The 21,280-nt window shown below is 40.5% G+C and overlaps 2 protein-coding genes across 2 annotated transcripts; both read left to right on the top strand.

Annotated features, from left to right (window-relative positions):
• The first annotated feature begins 7,100 nt into the window (after positions 1–7,100).
• On the top strand, positions 7,101–8,027 carry LOC122111179 (olfactory receptor 12D2-like). The gene has a single exon (XM_042683910.1). It carries the CDS (start codon positions 7,101–7,103, stop codon positions 8,025–8,027), a length of 927 nt encoding a protein of 308 aa, XP_042539844.1.
• A 5,407-nt stretch (positions 8,028–13,434) lies between these two features.
• On the top strand, positions 13,435–14,373 carry LOC122111491 (olfactory receptor 10C1). The gene has a single exon (XM_042684344.1). It carries the CDS (start codon positions 13,435–13,437, stop codon positions 14,371–14,373), a length of 939 nt encoding a protein of 312 aa, XP_042540278.1.
• Positions 14,374–21,280: the final 6,907 nt, after the last annotated feature.

Here is a 21,280-nt window from a genome sequence, read left to right as displayed (position 1 = left end):
CAGCTGGAATATGATTTGTCAAGAGAGGAGGAAAAGTCAATGAGAAGGGCAAGCAAATGAAGAGAGGAAGGCTGGGTAAATGTAGTCGGGATATTCAGTGTAGAGATGTGAAAATGGAGCTCAATAAGAGAGGATGAGTGGAGTTGGGAGAGATGGGGGAGAAAGATGAAAGGGGTAACACTGACCAAGATGCATTGTACTCACCAACTGACATGTTGAATTGAAACCCTTTTATACAACTACTTATAATAATAAAGAATATAATAATAATAAATATTTTTAAAGTTCTCCTATGAAATCTATCTTCATGTAAGAAAAGTCATCCTCGATTTTCAGAACACTGTTATCCACAAATCTATTGTTCAAAGAGTGAGGGAAAGAAGAATTCAAAGAGAATAGGATATAAAGACTATTTCTAAAATAGGGAGGCAGGCACCTGTGGTTCTTGTAATCCTAGCTACCCAGGACTCTGAGATCTGAGGATCATGGTTCAAGCCAGCCCAGGCAGGAAAGTCTATGAGACTCTTATTTCCGTGGCACTGTGGCTCAGTGGTAGAGTGCTAACCTTGAGCAAAAACAGTTCAGGGACAGCACTCAAGCCCTGAGTTCAAGCCCAAGGATTAGCACCAAAAAGGCAGGGACCAGGGAAGAAAGACATTGTAACTGCAAGTGGATGATAGATATTCTTCTCCTAAGAACAGAGAGGCATCTTAGAACAGTGGAAGTTTGCTAAATTTAGAGTTGCAAAACTCCAAGGAGATAAGCTAATTTTGAAGTTGGAAAACTAAAAAAAATATGCAGGAAGAGTTTGAAAATAAGATGAATTTCACCATACTAACTTATAGTACGAAGTACCTACCTGTTATCTGAAGACTGCCTAATCATAGGTAATGCTAAGAAAAAGCTGCAGCTCTTATTCAGCCCAGACTCTTAAAGAGGCATATACCAAACTCTTAAGTTTTAATTCATCTTTAGGAAATTTTTTAAATGGTATTCATATGTACTTCAATGTCTGCTGAACATCTTCTTATAAAACACATTATAAAAACAAGCAATAAATAAATTTAACTAGTTTGATCGTTTTTAAAGCTATAGCAAATACTACATAAGAAAACTAAAGATGTCCGGAGGACCTAGGATTACAGGCATGAGCCACTGGCTCCTGACCAGCACAGCTTTTTCAGTAATTGGAGTTAATGTTTTTTGTAGATCCCAGAGTTCAAACCATATTTATAAATGCATAATTCATTTACTATTGGCTTAAATGGGGAAATGTTACCATTTTGCTACAGAGAAAATATTTTCCAATTTATGTATCAATGTACTTTTTAAATTAAACCCATTTTTTATGTTAGCAATTTGTGTAATGGTTTCTCTGCAGTTGTACATAAAATGTTTTTACAGTAACTGAGTTAATGTATAAAAATACTGCTTTGATGCCATAATAAAAATATTAATACTTTAAAAAAAGAAAACTAAAGATGTATATTAAAAGCTTTTGTAAAACAAAAAATACAAAAAAGTGTGATTTTTTAATCATATCTTGACTTTTCTAAACCATAAGAAAAAAGTACAGATGTCAAGATGAAAAAGCTGATGTCAGAATGACCTCACACTATTAGGGGTATAGCTCAGTGGTTAGCGAATCCACCCAACATGCATAAGACCCTGGTTCATTTCCCCAACACCAAAAACATAATCACCAGTCCAGAGAGTGTCCATAACATACAACTAAGACTTGGAGAACATGGATATCTATTTTCCCCCATCTCTAAGAGAGAGAAAAGAAAGGAGATAATCTGTTGTCTACAGCAAGGACAATTGGAAAGTATCCTTTAAATGCTCAACTTGAAGAAAATAGAAAGACTATGATGTTGGGGGACTTTTTTGGTTTGTTTGTTTGTTTTTTTTTTTTTAAGGAAGACCATGGGATTTTTCTGAAATCTTTCTTTAAAGGAGACATTTGGAGTCTCACTGAAACCTGTTACTCATCAGAGGAGGAAGGACTATAAAGACCAACCTTTGAGCTTTTGTTAAGGATCTATGAACAATGCTATAAATAGTTATAGGAAAGAATTCAACATACCTGACATAGCCCTGTTCTCTAATGTGTTACGATTTGCTGCAGGTTCAGAATGATGGAATTTCCTACCTCCTGCTCCCTCCTTTTGGAGATTCAATCTGAAATAATAGAGAATATTAACTAGAAATATTACCCTTTCCACCCTCTGCTCCTGAGCCATTCTCTCCCTCAGCCACCAACCCCCTTTTTTCCCTAGCTCTCAAACTATTCTGCCATTTCATTCTAAGTCCTTCCTTTTATTTCAAGGAAGGTCTGACTGTTGCCAAGAAGGAAGAGGCCCTTGAGAACCAATTATAGCTTTGCAGTAAAATAATCTTAAGTGAACAAGACACAGCAATACCCTGAGACATTTGCCTCTTTTTCTTTTTCAGAAAGGTTCCTGAACAGTTAGCTTGACCAAAAAGGGAACAGAAACAAAGAGCCTATGAAGACCCTCCTTTCCATTCCCTAAAAATCAAATGCTCTCTCTACTTCACCAGACATCTCATCTCCAAATTCCACCTCTATGTTATGGCATAGGAAGAACCAAGAGACTCCCAGTGATGCCCATCCACAACACATAACTCTCCATCAAACTCAACTGTGATTCACAACATCTCTAAACCTCATACCACCTCCCTTTATCCAACTCTCAATTCGCATTTCCTCCATCTACAACCTCCACGTCCTCTCAGGACCTCAGGCATCTGTGGCCCTTCCATAAGAATGTTTCATCCCCATCATCTAAGCCTGGCAGGTGCAGAGCCTGTTTGAAGGAAGGAGGAGGAAGCTAGCATAATGGCATACTCAGGAAGTAGAGTCAAATAGCTATGTGTGTCTCAGTACTCTCTACTTTCCTCTGTCTCATAGCTTTCTCTCTCCTTGTTTCTTTGAGTCTTCCACCAAAAAAATCAGGCTGTTCTATTTCTCTGTCCTCACCAGAAGTACATTCAAAGCATTTCTTTGCCATTTGTCCTACTTAGACCCTCACTCAGTCTCACTCTCTCCCTGAACAACAGACTGACAGAAAAAAAAACACAATTATTGAGAATAATGTAGGTCTACTATCTATATCCCATAGTGAATTCCACCCAGCTTTATTTTTGCCTCCTTATAAATCATTTATTCCTTCAATTGCAACATTAAAGGTTGCATAAAATGACATGCATTTTGCAAACAGAAGTAATGGAAATGACAGTGATTTTTAACTATCTTGAGCTATTATAATTTCACTGACAAACTAAAAGTTGTGGATGTTTGTAGTGAATAACTATGTGCACAGTGTGGAATTAATAGATCAAACTAATTTAGATATATGTTACTTCACATGATTATCTCTGCCACCATAGTACATGTCATTTTTGGAGAACACTTAAAATCCACTCTTCTAATAATGTCCAAATACCTAATACATTGTCATCAATGATGGTCAACTTGTGGTTCATTAAATCTCATGTCTCCTTAAACTTTCATATCCTCCTACCAGTATCTCTCCAAACTCACTTTATTCCTGGCCCCCAGATGCTGGTAAATGTCTGTTCAAGTTCCTTGCCCCTTTTCCTTACTACTAATTTATTTTGTTATATTTACTTTCTTGCTATTGATTTGAGTTCCTTATATATTTTGTATATCAACCCCTCTTCATGTATGGACCTTACAAGTATTTCCCTTCAAATCTTATATGTCTGTTCACTCTATGAATTGTTTCTCTTTTTTTCTTTTCTTTTCTTTTTCTTCTTTTTTTTTTTTTTTGCCAGTCAGTCCTGGGGCTTGAACTCTGGGCCTGGGCACTGTCCCTAAGCTACTTTTGTTCAAGGCAAATGCTCTACCACTTGAGCCATAGCATCACTTCCAGCTTTGAGTAGTTTATTGGAGATAAACCACTCGTGGAGTTTCCTGCCCAGGCTGGCTTTGAATGGCAAACAGACATGAGCCACCAGAGCCTGGCAATGAATTGTTTCTTTTGCTCTACTGAAGCTTGTTAATTTGATTTAGTCACATCTACTTATTTCTTTTCACCCAAATAGATTCACAATATATATATGATACCATCAAATATCTTCTTTCATTAGAGATAGATAACAGATAGATAGATGAGAGATAGATTTATAACATAATTGTTCCTATAATGTAGTAAATACAGATTTTCCTATATTTAAGTTTTTCATAAAGCTATTTATAGTATATGATTTTTATAAATGGTATCATATCATATATGTCATAAAGTTGTAAGAATTATTTTTTGATTCTTTCTTTGTATGTCTTTTCCTTCCATACATTATTCCTAGTCACATATAAAGCCTGACGTTAAAACCTCCCCACAAATCTAGATGCTAGGTGCCTGTAATCCTATAATCCTCCTGTAATCAGGAGGCTGAGGTCTGAGGATTATGGTTCAAAGCCAGCCTAGGCAGAAAAGTCCATGAGACTCTTATCTCCAATTAGCCACAAAAAATAGCTGAAAGTGGAGCTGTGGCTCAAGTGTTAGAACATTAACTTTCAGCACAAAAAAAAAGCTCATGGACAGTGCCCAGACCCTGAATCCAAGTCCCCGGTTCTGCAGGAAAAAGAAATTCCATATAAATCCTCTTCACGTAACCCATACTCAGAATCAGTTGAATACCTTCTGTACTTTTCTCCATAAGAAAAAACGAATTTATAATTATATCCTCACACACACATACAGTTGCTGCTGTGTTGCTTTAATATCTGATTTGAATTTATAATATGAATATATAATATTGGACTCATCCATTTCTCTAAGACTACACATTTAGTTTATCTTTGTATTAAATTACAAATGATAGTGTAATAGCACATCATGGATTTTTGACAAACAAATTCAGCCATGATTCCATCTTACCTCAAGAGAATATTTTATATTCCTCCTTTAATTTCATGCATTTTCTAATTTTGTTTCTCATCAATTTTGTGGTGAGTATAAGAGAACCTAATCTTAAATGAAGCAACGTGTACACAATCCAGACTGAAGGAAATTCAAGATATCTGGCCTCACTTTTATGATCTGAACATGGAGGAAGTCTAATCCATAAATAAAACTAACAGAAACACTTGTGGGAGAGGAATCAAGTTTACCTTGAGATGCTTATGACTACCAAAGCTTCTTGAAGCTGGGTGCCAGTGGCTCACACCTCTAATCCTAGCTGCTCAGGAGGCTGAGATCTGAGGATAGAGGTTCAAAGCCAGCCAGGGCAGGAAAGTCCATGATAATTTTATCTCCAATTAACCACTGAAAAACTGGAACTAGTGCTGTGTAGAGTTCTACCCTTGAGTGAAAAAGCTCAGAGACAGTACCTAGGTCCCAAGTTCAAGTCCCAGTACCAGCCCCCATCCCAAAAAAAGAAGAGTACTGTGAGCACTGTTAGGGATATAGAGAGGGAAATCCAGGACTCAGTAGAGAATATCAGAGAGGTACTCTAAGAGGTGAACATGTTCAAAGTACATTATAGGCAAGTATGAAATTTCATAAAGGATCATTACTTCGTACAAATAATATGCACTATTTAGTAAACAAAGAAAATATCTTATGCTATTGATGTCTGAATTGTTTATAGCTCTGAAACTAAGGGACAAACATAATAAACAAAGAGAATAGGGAGGTTTTTGTAAAAATGGAACACCACGTAGTAGATGTCTGAGGCAATTTCCATATACCACAAGGGTAGAAAGATTTCCTGTTTACTCTTACATAACTTCAGCTCAGCCCTGGGGGACAATCTTCTCTTGAGATTTTTATGTCTAGAGATTCGTGTCTCACTAAAACTGAGACTTAATTTCAGAAAGACAAGGAGAGATTTTTGAAGATGAAGAGTGCATGTCACAATCACGGCGTGAACTATCATCTCATATGCTTTTCCACTTTATTAATTACTGCGAATGCAAAGCTCAGAGGCTGTCTTACTTGTGTGGTTCTGAACTGAAAACTAAATCGGGTAAGAGAACTAAAATGGAAACACATGAGGAAATCTGGTGTATTTTCCATTTTTTAGCAAGTAATCTCATTGTTTAGAATTGAGAGCCAGTTTTCTGTCTTCTGGTGAACCCATTGTATTTGAGAGTTATGAAGACACATTCATTTCTTTTTTTATTTTTTTTTTTGTTGCCAACTCTCATCTCAGTTCAATGTACCTGTTCCTCTAAATCTTCTCCAAAAGCGTGACCTATGACTCAAGAGGTAGAGTTTTAGCCTTAAAGCTCAGTCAGTACATTCTGAGTTCAGCTTCAAGACTGGCAAAAAAAAAAATTAAGTTTTCTGCCTTTCAGTAAACAGTACAAATGTAGTCGAGTATTAAGCCTTTTAGTCTCACTATATATCTTAGAGTAACCTCAATCTCAAGTCTTTCTGCCTCAGCTACCTGAGTGCTGGGATTATAGCTATGCCCCCACTACATCTGCTAAATACTACACTTTTAAAAATTAGTTTACAACTGCTACTTCAATACTATGAATGACATTTGAAAATATACTTATTTAGGAGAGTGAATGGGAAAGTCCTGTCACAAGGTACATGTTCACAGCCTGAAAATTTGCACTGAATCCCTCAAAAGAAAAAAAAAAAAAAAAAGACACTGGTGGCTCATGCCTGTAATCCCAGCTACTCAGGAGGCTGACATCTGAGGATCGCAGTTTGAAGCCAGCCTTAGCAAGAAAGTCTGTGAGACTCTTATCTCCAATTAACTACCAAAAAGCCAGAAGTAGAGCTATGGCTCAGTTGGTAGAGAGACAGCCTTAAGTAAAAGTGCTCAGAGCCAGTGCTTGAGGCCCTGAGTTCAAGCCCCAGAACAATAAGAAAAGGAAATCATCATGTAATACATTTTAAATGGTTGAATCACTGGTCATAACAGATATGTAGCTAATATGTAAGATTATTCTAAGGGTCAAACATTATATAAAAACTGCGGTGGAATTGTGTAAAACATAGTATACTATCTTAGAGTATTTTTGTCTTGCCAAGAAAACCTGATCAATTGATTCTTATTAGAGTGTTCTACAAATCACTGCTGTCTTCTTTTAAATGATGCTGAACCAGAGCTCAGTCACTGAATTCCTCCTCCTGGGAGTGACAGACATGGAAAAATTGAACCCTTTTCTCTTTGCTATTTTCCTCACTTTCTACTTTGTTAATGTGGCTGGGAACGGAGCCATCCTAACAGTCATCATCTCCGATTCAGGATTACACTCGCCTATGTATTTCTTCCTGGGAAACCTGGCTTGTCTAGATATCTGTTTCTCCACAGTGACATTGCCAAAGATGCTGGAAAATTTAATCTCTACCAACAAAGCCATTTCCTTCTCAGCATGCATAAGCCAGCTCCATTTCTTCCACTTCCTGGGGAGCACAGAGGCCCAGTTGCTGGCTGTGATGGCGTTTGACCGCTTTATGGCTATCTGCAAACCCCTTCATTACCCAATCATCATGAACACTCAGCTCTGTACCAGGATAGCTGTCACTATCTGGACCATTGCTTTCCTCCACGCCCTGATGCACTCAGTAATGACATCTCGCTTGAACTTCTGTGCTTCCAACCAGATCCACCACTTCTTCTGTGATGTGAAGCCACTTCTGGAGCTGGCCTGTGGGAACACTGAGCTCAACCAGCAGCTGCTCAATGGTGTCACCGGCTCTCTTGGCATGGGCACCTTCGTTCTGATCCTTCTCTCCTACTTCTACATCATCGCCTATCTCTTCCTCAAGACCCACTCTTGCAGCATGCTTCACAAAGCCCTGTCCACATGTGCCTCCCACTTCATGGTAGTTATTCTTTTATACGCTCCTGTTATCTTCATTTATGCACGCCCTGCCTCCTGGAGCTCTCTGGACCAGGACCGGATCATTGCCATTATGTACACGGTGGTCTCTCCTGGACTGAATCCACTGATCTACACTTTGAGGAACAAAGACGTCAAGACTGCCTTGACCAAGATGATTAGAAGGAAATTCTGAGTGTAAACAAAAAAAAAAAAAAAAAAGCTGGCGCTGGTGGCTCATGCCTGTAATCCTAGCTACTCAGGAGGCTGAGATCTGAGGATCGTGGTTCAAAGCCAGCCTGAGCAGGAAAATCCGTGAGACTCTTATCTCCAATAAACCACCAGAAAACAGGAAGTGGCGCTGTGCTCAAGTGGTAGCATGCTAGCTTTGAGCACAAAGAGGCTCAGGGACAATGCCCAGGCCCTGAGTTCAAGTGCCATAACTGACCAAAAAAAATAGAACCGCTCACTTCTTCGAAACATATAAATAAATAAGTAGTTAATGGGAATGCCAAGATTTGAAATTATATTGCTCCAAAATTATTTCGAATTTAGGAAAAACTAATGAAAAATATATGGGAAAACATGTTCCTGCTATATTTAACAATGTATTGCAGTAAATAATGTAAGAATATTTTGAATAATGGGACACTGCTCTAAAATCCTTATTATGACATTTTTGGGGGGATATCAGTTGATAAAATTGATTTGGTATACTTTCTACATACTCTGATGAAATCAAAAATGTAAATATGACTGTTACCCAAATTACTGAGTAGATAGTATCCAATATTATTGGATAATAGTTGTTTGTATCTGTAAGTCCCATTAGGTGCACACATTGTAAAGTGATAAATAAAATTATAATACTTTATATTTTAATGAGTGTAATGTATGAGAATAACTATTCAATTGGAAAAGTAGATAACAATTGATATATGAATTAAAGATGACTTTTTAATTTTTTAATTGTTATTAGAAAAGTGATATACAGAGGGTAAAGATAACATTTTTAAAGCATGCAGTATTTCTAGTTCTGAAAATTAGGAGGCAAACAAGCAATAAAGCAAATGGCTTTATAGTTTCAAATTAACAAAAATATAGTGCCTCATGGTTCTTCTATCGATTTCTGGAGCCTTTGTCTCTGAGAAGTGATCTGGTCAAACTGTTTATAAGAAGATATTACTGGGGAGTGGCGCTGTGGCTCAAGGGGTAGAGTGCTAGTCTTGAGCTGAAGAGCTCAGGGACAGCGTCCAAGCCCAGAGTTCAAGCCCCACGACCAACCAAAAAAAAAACAAAAAAGAAGATATTACTGGAAGTGGGTGTAATGCTCCTAACTCAGCTGGGAACAGTGGTTTATGACTATAATCTGAGCTGCTCAAAAAGCAGAGATCAGAAAGAGCACAGTTTGAGGCCAGTCCAGTAGAACTGACACAAAACTCCAGCTCAACCAATAAAAATCTGGACACAGTGGTACACATCTGTCATCCAAGACACACAGGAAGCATAAACATGAGGATCACTGTCCAGTCTAACCAAGCAAAAAGTGACTCTATTCAAAACTAACAAAAGCAAAAAAGGCTGGAGGCATGGTTCCAGTGACCGAAGGGCTATGAAACAAGCACAATAAAACTGAAATGAGCAAAAAAGACCAGTGAGAGCATGATGGCCTGAGTTCAAGCCCCAGTACTGACGTGGATATTCATGCATGCACGTGCACACACGTGTGCAAACACAAACACACACAGACTAAATTTTTCAGTCTCCGTGTATTTGTATATTTCCTGTAGTCTCTTGTTATTGACTTCTAGTTTTATTCTATGTGGTCTGATAAAATACAAACAACCATTTCAATTGTATTGTGTTCATTAAGACTTGAGTTATATACTAAGAAGTGATCTATTTTGCAGAAAGTAAGATATTCTGTAACTATTGGGTGTAATATTCTATAGTTGTCTGTTAAGTTCACTTAGTCTATTTAATTCTGATTTTGTTGCTGTTTTTCATATCTTTTGTCTATATGAGACCTCCTGTTGGCTACAGTAAGGTATTAAAGGCACTCACTATTTGTGTGGTGGTGTTCATCTGTGTTTTCTGTCTGGTACTGTCTGCTTTATAAAAACCAGGTGTGTGGACCTTAAGTGCATGTATGTTTACAATTTGTCCCCTCCTACGCGGTTGTTCTTTCTATCAATATGAAGTAATCACCTTTCCCTCTTCTAACTAATTTTGTTTTGAAGTCTACTGCTATTCCTGCTTGTTCTTGGGCTCCATTTACTTGGGAAATCCTTTTCTTTCTTTTCTATGTTTATCTTCACCATGAAATGTGATACTTGTAGGCAATAAATGATTTGAATGTTGTTTTTTAACCCAATCTGCCCATCTGTCTTTTGACTGGAGAATTAGAACAGTTAGGCATTCCTGCTATTTTACTGGGTTTTGCAGTATGTATTTGATTCTTCTTTGCTCCTCATTTTCTTATCTAAAGCTCTAGTCAGATTTGTTCCTTTCCCTATGGTTATAGCTACATTTGTCTTCCTCGTCTGTATGTAGGAATACCTTAAGATTTTCTGTCACACTAGTTTACTCGTCATGAATTCCTCTATTTTTTTATGATTATGGGAGCTTTTCCATTCTCCTTCAGTTACAAAAAAATAGCTTTGATGGATACAGTTATCTAGGCTGGCAATTGTTTTTCTTTCAGTGTTTGAAATGCACTAGTTCATGCTCTCCTTCTTTGTATACTGGAAGCCACTGCCCACTGCAGAGAACTTTATGCCTTGTAGACCAAGCAGGTTCCCACTGGCTCCACAAGCCTTCCAATTGGTATCCCAAAGGTGGACGAATGTCCAAGCCTCAGGATGACTGCTGAAGGCATCAGAGACACAAATGATTGCTTGTGGCTTTATTAAGAAAATAGAAAAAAGTGAATTTTTTTGCTTATCCAAAGTAGTTTACTCAGATTCCAAATTATAAAAGTATACTTGTTTTTATGAGATTTGCATGCATTGTTTTATTATTGTATTTTTGTTATCTTCCAATAGTTGTACAGAAGTTTTTCAATTTAACATATCCATTGATGTATAAAATTTTCTATTTATCTTTATCTACCTTTGTTTTGTCTTTGAGATTAATATTTTTGAAGAACCTATATCAGTTAGTTCACTTTAAAACATACCATCTGTAGCCAGGCGTCGGTGGCTCATGCCTGTAATCCTAGCTACTCAGGAAGCTGAGATCTGAGGATCACGGTTCAAAGCCAGCCCAGGCAGAAAAGTCCGTGAGACTCTTATCTCCAATAAACCACCAGAAAACAGGAAGTGGTACTGTGGCTTGAGCTGAAGAGCTTAGGGACAGCATCCAGGCCCAGAGTTCAAGCCCCACAACCCACCAAAAAAAAAAAAGTCTTGAAAACTTCTAACATGTAGAATATACTGTCTATTAAAATATGTAAGAACACAGAAAAATTTAAATCAAATAATAAATTCAGTGATGAGGATGTAAATAAAGCCCTTGTATAACAAATTTTTAAGTCAAAGCAAGAAAAATTAGGAACAATTTTTCTTTCAAGAAAATATTTTTAAGCTCACTAGGTCAAAAATGTTTTTCTCATATTCTTAATTCTCTGTAAAATGACTGAAATAGGCTCTCCAACTAGTTAGACAGTAAATTGATTGCTAGGTGCCAGTAGCTCACACCTGTAATCCTAATTTCTCAGGAGGCTGAGATCTAAGGATCATGGTTCAAAGCCATCCCAGGCAAGTAAGTCCATGAGACTCTTATCTCCAATTGACTATAAAAAGCTGGAATCCATAGAGGTGTGGCTCAAGTGGTAGAGCACTAGCCTTGAGCACAAAAGCTCAGAGACAGTGCCCAGATCTACAGTTGAAGCCCTAGGACCAGCAAAATAAATAAATAAATAAATAAATTGAATATACCAATAAGGTAGGTAAAATGAATTGTTAAGTTGTGTAGATATACTAGAATGTCTACAGCGATCGAAAAAAATCATGAGAGAAAAAATATAGTTGATCAGAGATATTATGAGGGAGCTAAGAGAACCAATAGCTGAAATATTCTTGACAAGTCATCCTAAAATTCTTGTGATCAAAGGAACAGACTTCGAAATAACAGATTAATTAGTTATGCGAAAAGTTCTCCCTGTTGGAAAATCAAATAGGCTTGGAGACTCAAGTCCTCAGAGACTTAAAGAGACACCAAACCTACTCTCCTCATGAGGGATCTCTTATGTAGAAAGAGGAGAAAATAAGCAAGTCATCAAGTGCCTTTGTCATGAGTTATCTCTCCAAATAAAAAAGTGCTGTTCAAATCCCATCCCAGAAAACACTGAACGTGGACCCAAGGTGGGTGATCCAAGGATTCCCAATGAAAAAGTAGCTATCCATGTGTTGGCTTATATTTCTGATGTATGGTTGTATCTTTGCACAGAATTTGGATTTATGTGTCTACTTAAGCCTGTCTTTTGGTGTTTATGTTTTTATGTTACATATATTTTGACTTTTGTTATTTGCCATGATGTTTTAATATGTACAAAAAGTGATTCATTTGTGATTATAGATGAATTTAACATCCAAGGATATTGGGTGATTCTCTTGTGCTTAGATCTATAAACGCAGTATGTCGGTGGGTGAGATTGGTGATTTCATGCGTGTAGTGCTGGGTTTGAGTGTACATTAAGATAGAAAGGGATGATGTTTCTGAAGCTGTAAGGTGCAAAAACAAGCAACTGAGGAAGAGTCTTCTCCTCCTCCAGCATATTTTTTTTTAAAGAATCTCACTCCTCTGGGTAATTGAACTACTTGGCTGCTTACAAGAGAATGAAAGAGATGCTCTATTAAATCTTTTCCCAACCAATGAAAATTGTAAAATTCATCTGGTGGTAAAATGAAATAAAATGTAGAGAGACTTGTAATTGAAGTAACAACCAATAAGAGTAAAGGCAGAGAGCCAGAGGGTGAAAATTGAGCTGAGAGAGACAGACAGACAGACAGACCTAGAGGGAGAGGAGAAGGGAGAGAAGGAGGGAGGGAGTGGGGGGGGAGAGAGAGAGAGAGAGAGAGAGAGAGAGAGAGAGAGAGAGAGAGACCAGCTGAGAGAGGAAAATCGCATAAGGAGAAAGAAGGAAAGGAAAAGAAGTGCAAGATTGGCAGGGACAAGAACAGAAAGGAAACCTTGATTTGCAGCAGGATTTCTCGTGTCCTCAACGTGGAACAAATGGTGGTTTTAAGCAGAAACCTTCTGCTGGGAGGACACATTCAGTCCCAGGCCCTGGGGCAAGGATGGGGAAGGGAGAAAGGAGTGAAGGGGGAGCTGGAATAATCCAGTTCTCCCTCCAGGAAGCACTACACACAATTCCATGCGTCCCGAGAAACAGGCACGTGGGGAGAAAGATGAAATGAGGGGGCTGGAGTGGCAGGCGTGCGGGAGCCTGGGTGGAACGTGGGCCCAAGGCCTCTGAGACTCTACAGGAAGGAAGGGCCAGTGCTTTGAACCAATCAGCTTCCTCCGCTTCGCCACCCCCCACCCCCTAGCCACTCTCCTTGCCATCTCGTGGTCCTCCTGCCAGAAGAGATGGGCGCAGGATGAATGCAAACACCTCCACGGTGACGGAATTCATCCTGGTGGGCTTCTCCCGCCTGGCCCACCTGCAGGGCTTGCTCTTCTCCCTCTTTCTCACTGTCTACCTGCTCACCGTGGCCGGCAACCTCCTCATCATCCTGCTGATCTCCACCGATGCTGCCCTCCAGTCGCCCATGTACTTCTTCCTACGGATCCTCTCGGCCCTGGAGATCTGCTACACCTCTGTCACCGTGCCCTTGCTGCTGCGGCACCTGCTCACGGGCCAGCGCCGCATCCCTCGCACGGGCTGCGCGCTCCAGATGTTCTTCTTTCTCTTCTTCGGGGCCACGGAATGCTGTCTCCTAGCAGCCATGGCCTACGACCGCTACGCGGCCATCTGCGCGCCCCTGCGCTACCCGCTGCTGCTGAGCCGCCGGGTGTGCCTGCAGCTAGCCGGCTCCGCCTGGGCCTGCGGGGCCATGGTGGGTCTGGGCCACACCTCCTTCATCTTCTCCTTGCCTTTCTGTGGCCCCAACGCCATCCCTCACTTCTTCTGCGAGATCCAGCCCGTGCTGCAGCTGGTGTGTGGGGACACGTCCCTGAACGAGCTGCAGATTATCCTGGCCGCAGCCCTCATCATCCTCTGCCCCTTCGGCCTCATCCTGAGCTCCTACGGGAGAATCCTGGCTACCATCTTTCGGATCCCCTCGGCCACGGGCCGACGCAAGGCCTTCTCCACCTGCTCCTCTCACCTGATCGTCGTCTCCCTCTTCTACGGCACTGCCATCTTTATTTACATCCGTCCTAAGGCCAGCTATGACCCAGCCACCGACCCCTTGCTGTCCCTCTTCTACGCTGTGGTCACTCCTATCCTCAATCCCATCATCTACAGCCTGCGGAACGCAGATGTCAAGGCTGCCCTAAAGAGAACCATCCAGAAGATGGGGCCTGCAGAGATTTGACACCGTAAGGGGATGGCCCTGTGATGACTGCCACACCGCACTCGCTATTAGCTCTAAACTACCAAGGATCAGAGCGAGAGGAGGCTTGGATCTTCCAGACACCTGCCTTTGAAGAGCTCCCCAAGCGCCCTAGATCCCCCCTCCACCACACACTCTATCCTATCTTCTGTTCCAAGAAACCAGGACGATAGATCCGTTTTACAAGCAGAGTAACCTGACAGCTAAGAAAAGTTACAGAACATCAACCCCATCAGACTATCAAAGCTGTGCAATTTTCAGCCCCAGCAATAATGCATAAAGTTCTCTGATTTGTGTACAACCTAAGGAAAAGTGTTCTTCATTTCCTGGGGACCACCCCTGGTTAGTATGGTAGCACATTTAATTATACCTAACAAAGTTCTATGGTGACAAAAAAATAAATAAATAAAATCTCTAGAAGTCAAGTAAGATCAGAAACATTTCCATGAAGGTAAGTTCTTACGGAAATCAGTATGACCGTGGTTATGAGAATAGACTTTGGTATCAGACAGACCTGAGTTCAAATTAATTCTTCCAAACTAATTGTATAATCACCAGCAAATGATGTAATTTCTGAGCCTTAATCTCCTTATCCAAAAGGTTAGGATAACTATAAAGTCCTTTTTATTTGTGATGATTCACTAACTACCTGAGCAAAACGATGTCTCAATATGCATTATCATTAGTGAATCAGATCAGCACAGAAGATAATGTCTAGTTCACACTGTGTACCTTCGCTGGGGGCAAACAAGGGTGTTCACAGAATGCCCATGGGCACTGGGAGCCAAGAAACCCAAAGGAAGGTAGAAAAAGATACCACCATAAAAACAAAGCTAAGGAAAACTATCACCAAGCAGAGGTTAAACCAAACAACAAATAAAATAGCAATTAACATTCAAGGGGTTAACAAACAAATGAGATAAGCTAAAGAGGTTCATGGAAAAAGAGATGTTGCAAGAGAAGATATTAAAAATGCCTATTAATTAATTGACTAAAATATGATCTACATACTGTTTATTAAGCTCCACATTTCATTTTACCAACATTTCTTCAATATTTTCAGTGTGCCCATTGCTTGGCTTGCTGCTGCAGGGAAAACCAGATAAATATCAGGTACAATTTTTTTTTGTTATTTTTCCAGACAACCTTGGTTGCCTGGTTGGAGAGAACACACTGATTTCCAGGAAATGCAGCGAACAAAGCAAAATAAGGAAATATCTGAAATCAAAATATTAAAGTAAAGGACATAAAAGTGGTTATTTCTACTGGGGGCTGGTGGTTCACACCTGTAATCTTAGCTATGCATGAGGCTGAGATCTGAGGATCACTGTTCAAAAACGAACCCTAGCAGAAAGGTCCATGAGATTCTTATCGCCAATTTGCACCAAAAAAGCCAGAAGTGGAGCTGTAGAGCTGTGAAGCTGTGGCTCAAGTAGTAGAGTGCTAGCCTTGAGGGAGGGGAAATAAAAAGCTCAGGACCTGAGTTCAAGCCTCGGGACCAGCACAAAAGCAAATAAATAAATTATAAAATTTCAGGTGGTTGCTCATTAACTTCCCATAGCAGCAGTGTGGCCTTCCCCACACTCATTTTAACAGTGAGTTTAAGCCTCAACACTATTGCTCTTCAGGAGAGAGGAACAGCATGTGGAGCACTGTCTAAAAGATGATCAAAACGCTTTCCCTCTAACCACTGAAAATCTTAAAGCCAGGTATATTGTCATATGCCTGGAATCCCAGCATTCCAGAGACTAAGGCAAGAGGATTGTAGGTTTGAAACCAGCCTGGGATACACAGAAATGAAAAGGGAAGAAAAAAGTTATCCCCAGACTAAAGCAAACCAGCACAGAGTTGAACATTTAAAATGTATTGTTTTCTAACTCTTAATTATCCCCACTTACTCTTCATAGACTTCTCCTCACTAACAAGGTAATTTGGCATTCTTCCATTATTCTCCGCTAGGGAGAGTATAAGAAGAAGCAACCTTATGGAACTTCTAGAGAAAAAAAATGTAACTGACATCTCCCTGATAGAAGTAACTGTATTTTTCCTATCATATAAGCAATCACGTTTCCTCCCCCATTTTATGGAAACATATATGTAGAAGGAAATTGCATGCTATGAAACCATTGCCATAATTATGAAAACATTTCTGCCCGTCTCCAAATTTTCTTCATGTCCCATTGTAAAAGCTTTCTCCCACCCATCCCTGCCTTCCTCATTTCTGGGCACCCTTAAATCTGCTTGCCATCACTTAATTTGCCTTTCCTAAAATTTTGTATAAATAAAATAATAAAAAATCTGACTTGGGGGAAGCTGACTTCTTTTATTCAACATAATTGAGATTCATCTGTATTTTAATTCCTAAGAGATAGCCCCATTGTATAGTTATACCAAAAGAAACAGAAAGAAATCTCTTAGGAATGGAGTTGTGGCTCAAATGGTAGAGTATGTGCCAAACAAGCTGAGGTATTAAGTTCAAATCCCACTTCCACCAGAAGGAGGAGGAGCCTAGGTATACCACAATCTACCCATCCACCTGCAAATGAAAATTTGGATTGTTTCCAATTTGGGGTTGGATAGTTAAAAGTCCTACAAATATTTGTGTTCACATAATGGATTGTTTTCATTGGTCTTATGTGAATACATAGATGTAGAATGTCTACATCACATGAAAACAAAACTAATCATTTTTTCCTCTTTGCCTGACAACCAAAGAACTTGTTACTCATCTTCAGGAAGTGTGCAACTCCTCTCAGTGTAGTTTTTAGATACTCACCTACTTTCTGGCTCCATCTCATTTTGTCTATTCTTTTTCTTTGTCCAGTATCCCTCATCCTTATTTTCTGTGTATTTATGGAAGGCACATTCAACTCTTTCTAGAGTAAAGCTCAGGGCCGTCAATAGAAAAAGAAATAAATGAGAGGTAGAGGTTGCGTCCAGGTGAACAACAAAATTTGTTTGGGGCTTGTGGGTTGCCAGAATCTCATCTCTTCTTATTCCCTAAGTTTCCTAAACTTTCTCCGCTGACCTACAGAAAGGATAGATCATTTAAGAGATTGCCGCCTAGTGGCCACAGAATTGTAACAGCCAAAGCACTTGGATTTCACACACTCCAAGAACTTTTACCTGTAGTGATGGTGGAGCTGGGAACTCAAAACTATTGAACTGTTCTCAAAATGTGATCCCTGGCGAGCAGCAACGCATCACCAGAGAATCTGGAAATGCAAACTTTCAGAGGTTGTTCTAGACACATGAATCAGGAACTCAGTGGATATGATTCAGCTTAAAAACTTGACAATGACTCAAATAGTGCTACATTTCAGCATTAAGGAAGATGCAGTTTCCCAGTATGGCCACATGGTGGCATTACAGTTCTAATATTCTGACATTGAGCAGTAAGGAGTTTTATGAGCACTGCTAGAGGAAAGGGCCTTTGCCCAGAAATTGGTGCACCTGACAGTGTATTTGAAAGGCAAGGTAAAAGTTTTTGTAAGCAATAGCTTTAAACCCATCCTGAGACCGCACAGAAAACTGACATTGATCCAAATAATTCATATAGAAGGAGAAATGCTGGCCTCCATCAACCACAAGTCCCATAGCAGCCTTCATCCAGTAGAAAGCAAATCACTGCAAGAAATAATTGGGGCGCAAGAAAACAGATGGGTGGTTCTATATTCCAGAAGGTAAATCCAGCAGACTATGAAAATAGCTTCACCCCAGGAAGTCCAATTTCCAAGTGAGGGATTGGGGGAAAGATGGCTGACCAGGCCCTGGGATGACCTCCCTTCTTTCCTGCTCCCTGTGTCTGGAGCCCCTCTTTCTGTGCACTGTTCCACTGTTCATCTAGCCTCTGCAGCTGCCAGTGAGATGATAGTTTTCTTCTGGAGGAAGCTCTTGACACAACACCCAGCGCCTTTAGGATTTCTGAAGCCCTTGTAGCAAAAACTACAATGGAAGGGCAAACACCCTTGAGCCTTCTCTATTGAAAGACCAGATGCAAACTCAGGTTGACACTCTTCTGGCCACTGGGAAACTCTCACCAGTTGTGGGTGGGGCCAGCGGCTAACCCGGAAGTACTTGCTGTCCTCACCGCACCTGTAAGGCTGCTCCTCCAATGTGAAGGGCAACAGGTTAACAGCAGCACAAAGTTGCAGCTAAAGCTGGGATTGCAGTTGGCACCGCAGACCAGCATAGACACACTGGCCAGGCCTCAAGCCTGAACTGTTGATGAACCTTTGGCGATACTGCAAGGCCAGTGGAGGCGCGAGGGTGCATGCTATTATCCCCAGCAGTCCTGCCTGAGACCGAGGCCACACAACCAACAGCAGAAAGGCAGCTGGCTGCCTTTGTGTCAACACCAGCCGCTCCTCAAGTTCCAGCTTCACCCAGGCACTGATTGCACTGCAGAGGACATCCCACACCTGTGGCTTCTGTAACTCCTTGAGTTGGAGCTATGGCTGAAGGCCTTGCCACATTGCAGGCACAGGTTAAGGCTTGAGCAGAACAAGGAGACTGCCAAGGGTTAAGTCCATGGCAGCACAAGGAACCAGCCCTGTGCTCAACTAATAAAAAACCAGCCTAGGTAGTTCATACCTGTCATCCCAACTACGCAGGAAGCATTGATAGGGTCATCCAAGCCAGCTAGGCAAAACTGTGATCCTATCCCAAAACTCAGCCTGGGGCCAGTGGCTCATGCCTGAAATATTAGCTCCTCAGGAGGCTCAGATCTGGGGATTGAGATTTAAAGCTAGCCCAGGCAGTTTCCTGAGACTCTTATCTCCAATTACCACCTAAAAGGCCAGAAGTAGAGCTGTGGCTCAAGTGGCAGAGTGTAAGCCTTGAGCCAAAAAAGCTCAGAGACAGCACATAGGCTCTGAGTTCAAACTCATGATCTGACATAAAAAGGGGTGGGTGGAGGATAGCAGGAGCTGAGCCCTGGTGGCTCACGCCTGTAATCCTAGCTACTCAAGAGGCTGAGATCTGAGAATCATGGTTTGAAGCACAATAGCTCAGGACAGGGGTAGGGGGGAGAGCTCAAATGGTAGAGTGCCCAAAACAAAGCCCTTATTTCAAGCCCCAGTAACTCCTACACATAGAATATTTCCTAAACCTCAGCAAGAATAATGAGATGCTGTAGCATTTTAATCTAGAGCAGTTCCCATCATCCATCAACTCTGGCCTCCACATTCAGCCAGAAAAGGATAAGCCATGAAGATAAGTGAGGAAAATAATGAAGAAACACAAGAGAAAAAGTTCCAAGCCCGGGGGGGGGGGGGGGGGGGGGGGATTATCAAACGATAATAGAGAGAACCCTGAGGCAATGCACAGCTTTGAATTTCATTTAGAACATTTCTTTTCAAATGAATTCACTTCTCATAAATTTGATGTGTGAAGGTCAGGACCAACAAGAAATAATTTTCTTAGGGGAAGAAGAAAAAAAACAATTTTTGATTATTTGGTTTGGAAGAAGAAAAAAAAAGCCTGAATTTAATTGGTATAGACAAACCATGCGATAAGAATTTGTAAAAATTTTTGGAATACCTACAGCAGTACTCCCTGATGGAAAATTGGGTATGTGGTTTTTTGGGTGTTTGATTGTTCTTGTTTTTGTTTTTGTTTTGTCGGTCATGGGGCTTGAACTCTGGGCTTGGGCACTGTCCCTGAGCTCTTCACCTCAAGGCTAGTGCTCTACCGCTTGAACCACAGTGCCACTTCCATTTTCTAGTGGTTTATTGGAGATAAACCACTAATCTCATGGATTGTCCTGCCTGGGCTGGCTTTGAACTGTGATCCTCTGATCTCAGCCTCCTGAGTAGCTAGGATTACAGGCTTGAGCCACCAGCACCCGGCTTTTTTTTGTTTTTTTAATCAAGAACAAATTTGAGGCCATGTAGGTACAGTGGCTCCTGCTTCTGATCCTCACTAGAAAGCTTGTCAATAGAGGCCACTTAGGGAAATGCACAGGCCCTACTTAAATAAAGCAACTAGTTGCTGGTGCCTCATACCAGTGATCCTAGCTATCAAGAAGCTGAGATCTGAGGATCACAGTTTAAAGTCAGCCCCAGCAGAAAAGTCTTATCTTCAATTAACCAGCAAACAGGCGAAAGTGGAGCTGTGGCTCAAGTGATAATGCTTCAGTTGTTAGCAAAAAAGCCAAGTGAGAGCCAAAGGCCCTGAGTTCAAGCTCTGCTACTGGCAGCAAAATAGTAGTGGAAGTAGTAATAATAATAACTAAAGCAAAGAAGACTGAGATGCAGCTAAAGTGCTAGAGCACCTAAGAGTGTACATAGTTGACAATATACATACACAACCTATGACTTTATATGTGTACAAAAGAAAACCTGAATTATTAGTCTTTTTTCAGATGAGGATAGCACCCTTTTGTAGCTGAAGTGAATTCTTTTTTGTTCGTTTCTTTTTGTTTTGTTTTGGGAGCTGGTCCTGGGGCTTGAACTCAGGGCCTAGAGACTGTCCCTGAGCTTCTTTTGCTCCACTTCTGGCCTTTGGGTAGTTTAGTGGAGATAAGAGTCTCATAGACTTTACTACTTGGGCTAGCTTTGAACCTCCATCCTCAAATCTCAACCTCCTGATTAGCTAGGCTCACAGGCGTAAGCCACCAGTGCCCTGCTCTGAAGTGAATTCTTATCACAACAGTCTCTCATCAGAGAGCCCAGAGCTGGCCCCAGAACAATGCCTTACATCATAATGTTCCTTTTTATATAAAGATATACAATGACACTTGTGGTTCTATTTGCCTTAGTAAACACCATTTTAGACCTACAGGAGGTTTTAGCGACTTTATTTTTGACAACTCTGTCCTACCTATCTGTTTTCTTACACATCTCACTTCTTTAAAAACACATACAGAGAGAGAAACAAAGACGAAAAC

Source organism: Dipodomys spectabilis, unplaced genomic scaffold (genome assembly GCF_019054845.1).
Source record: "Dipodomys spectabilis isolate Male_0828 unplaced genomic scaffold, ASM1905484v1 ptg000085l, whole genome shotgun sequence".
Lineage (NCBI taxonomy): Eukaryota > Metazoa > Chordata > Mammalia > Rodentia > Heteromyidae > Dipodomys > Dipodomys spectabilis.
This window is presented reverse-complemented; position numbering and strand designations above follow the sequence as displayed.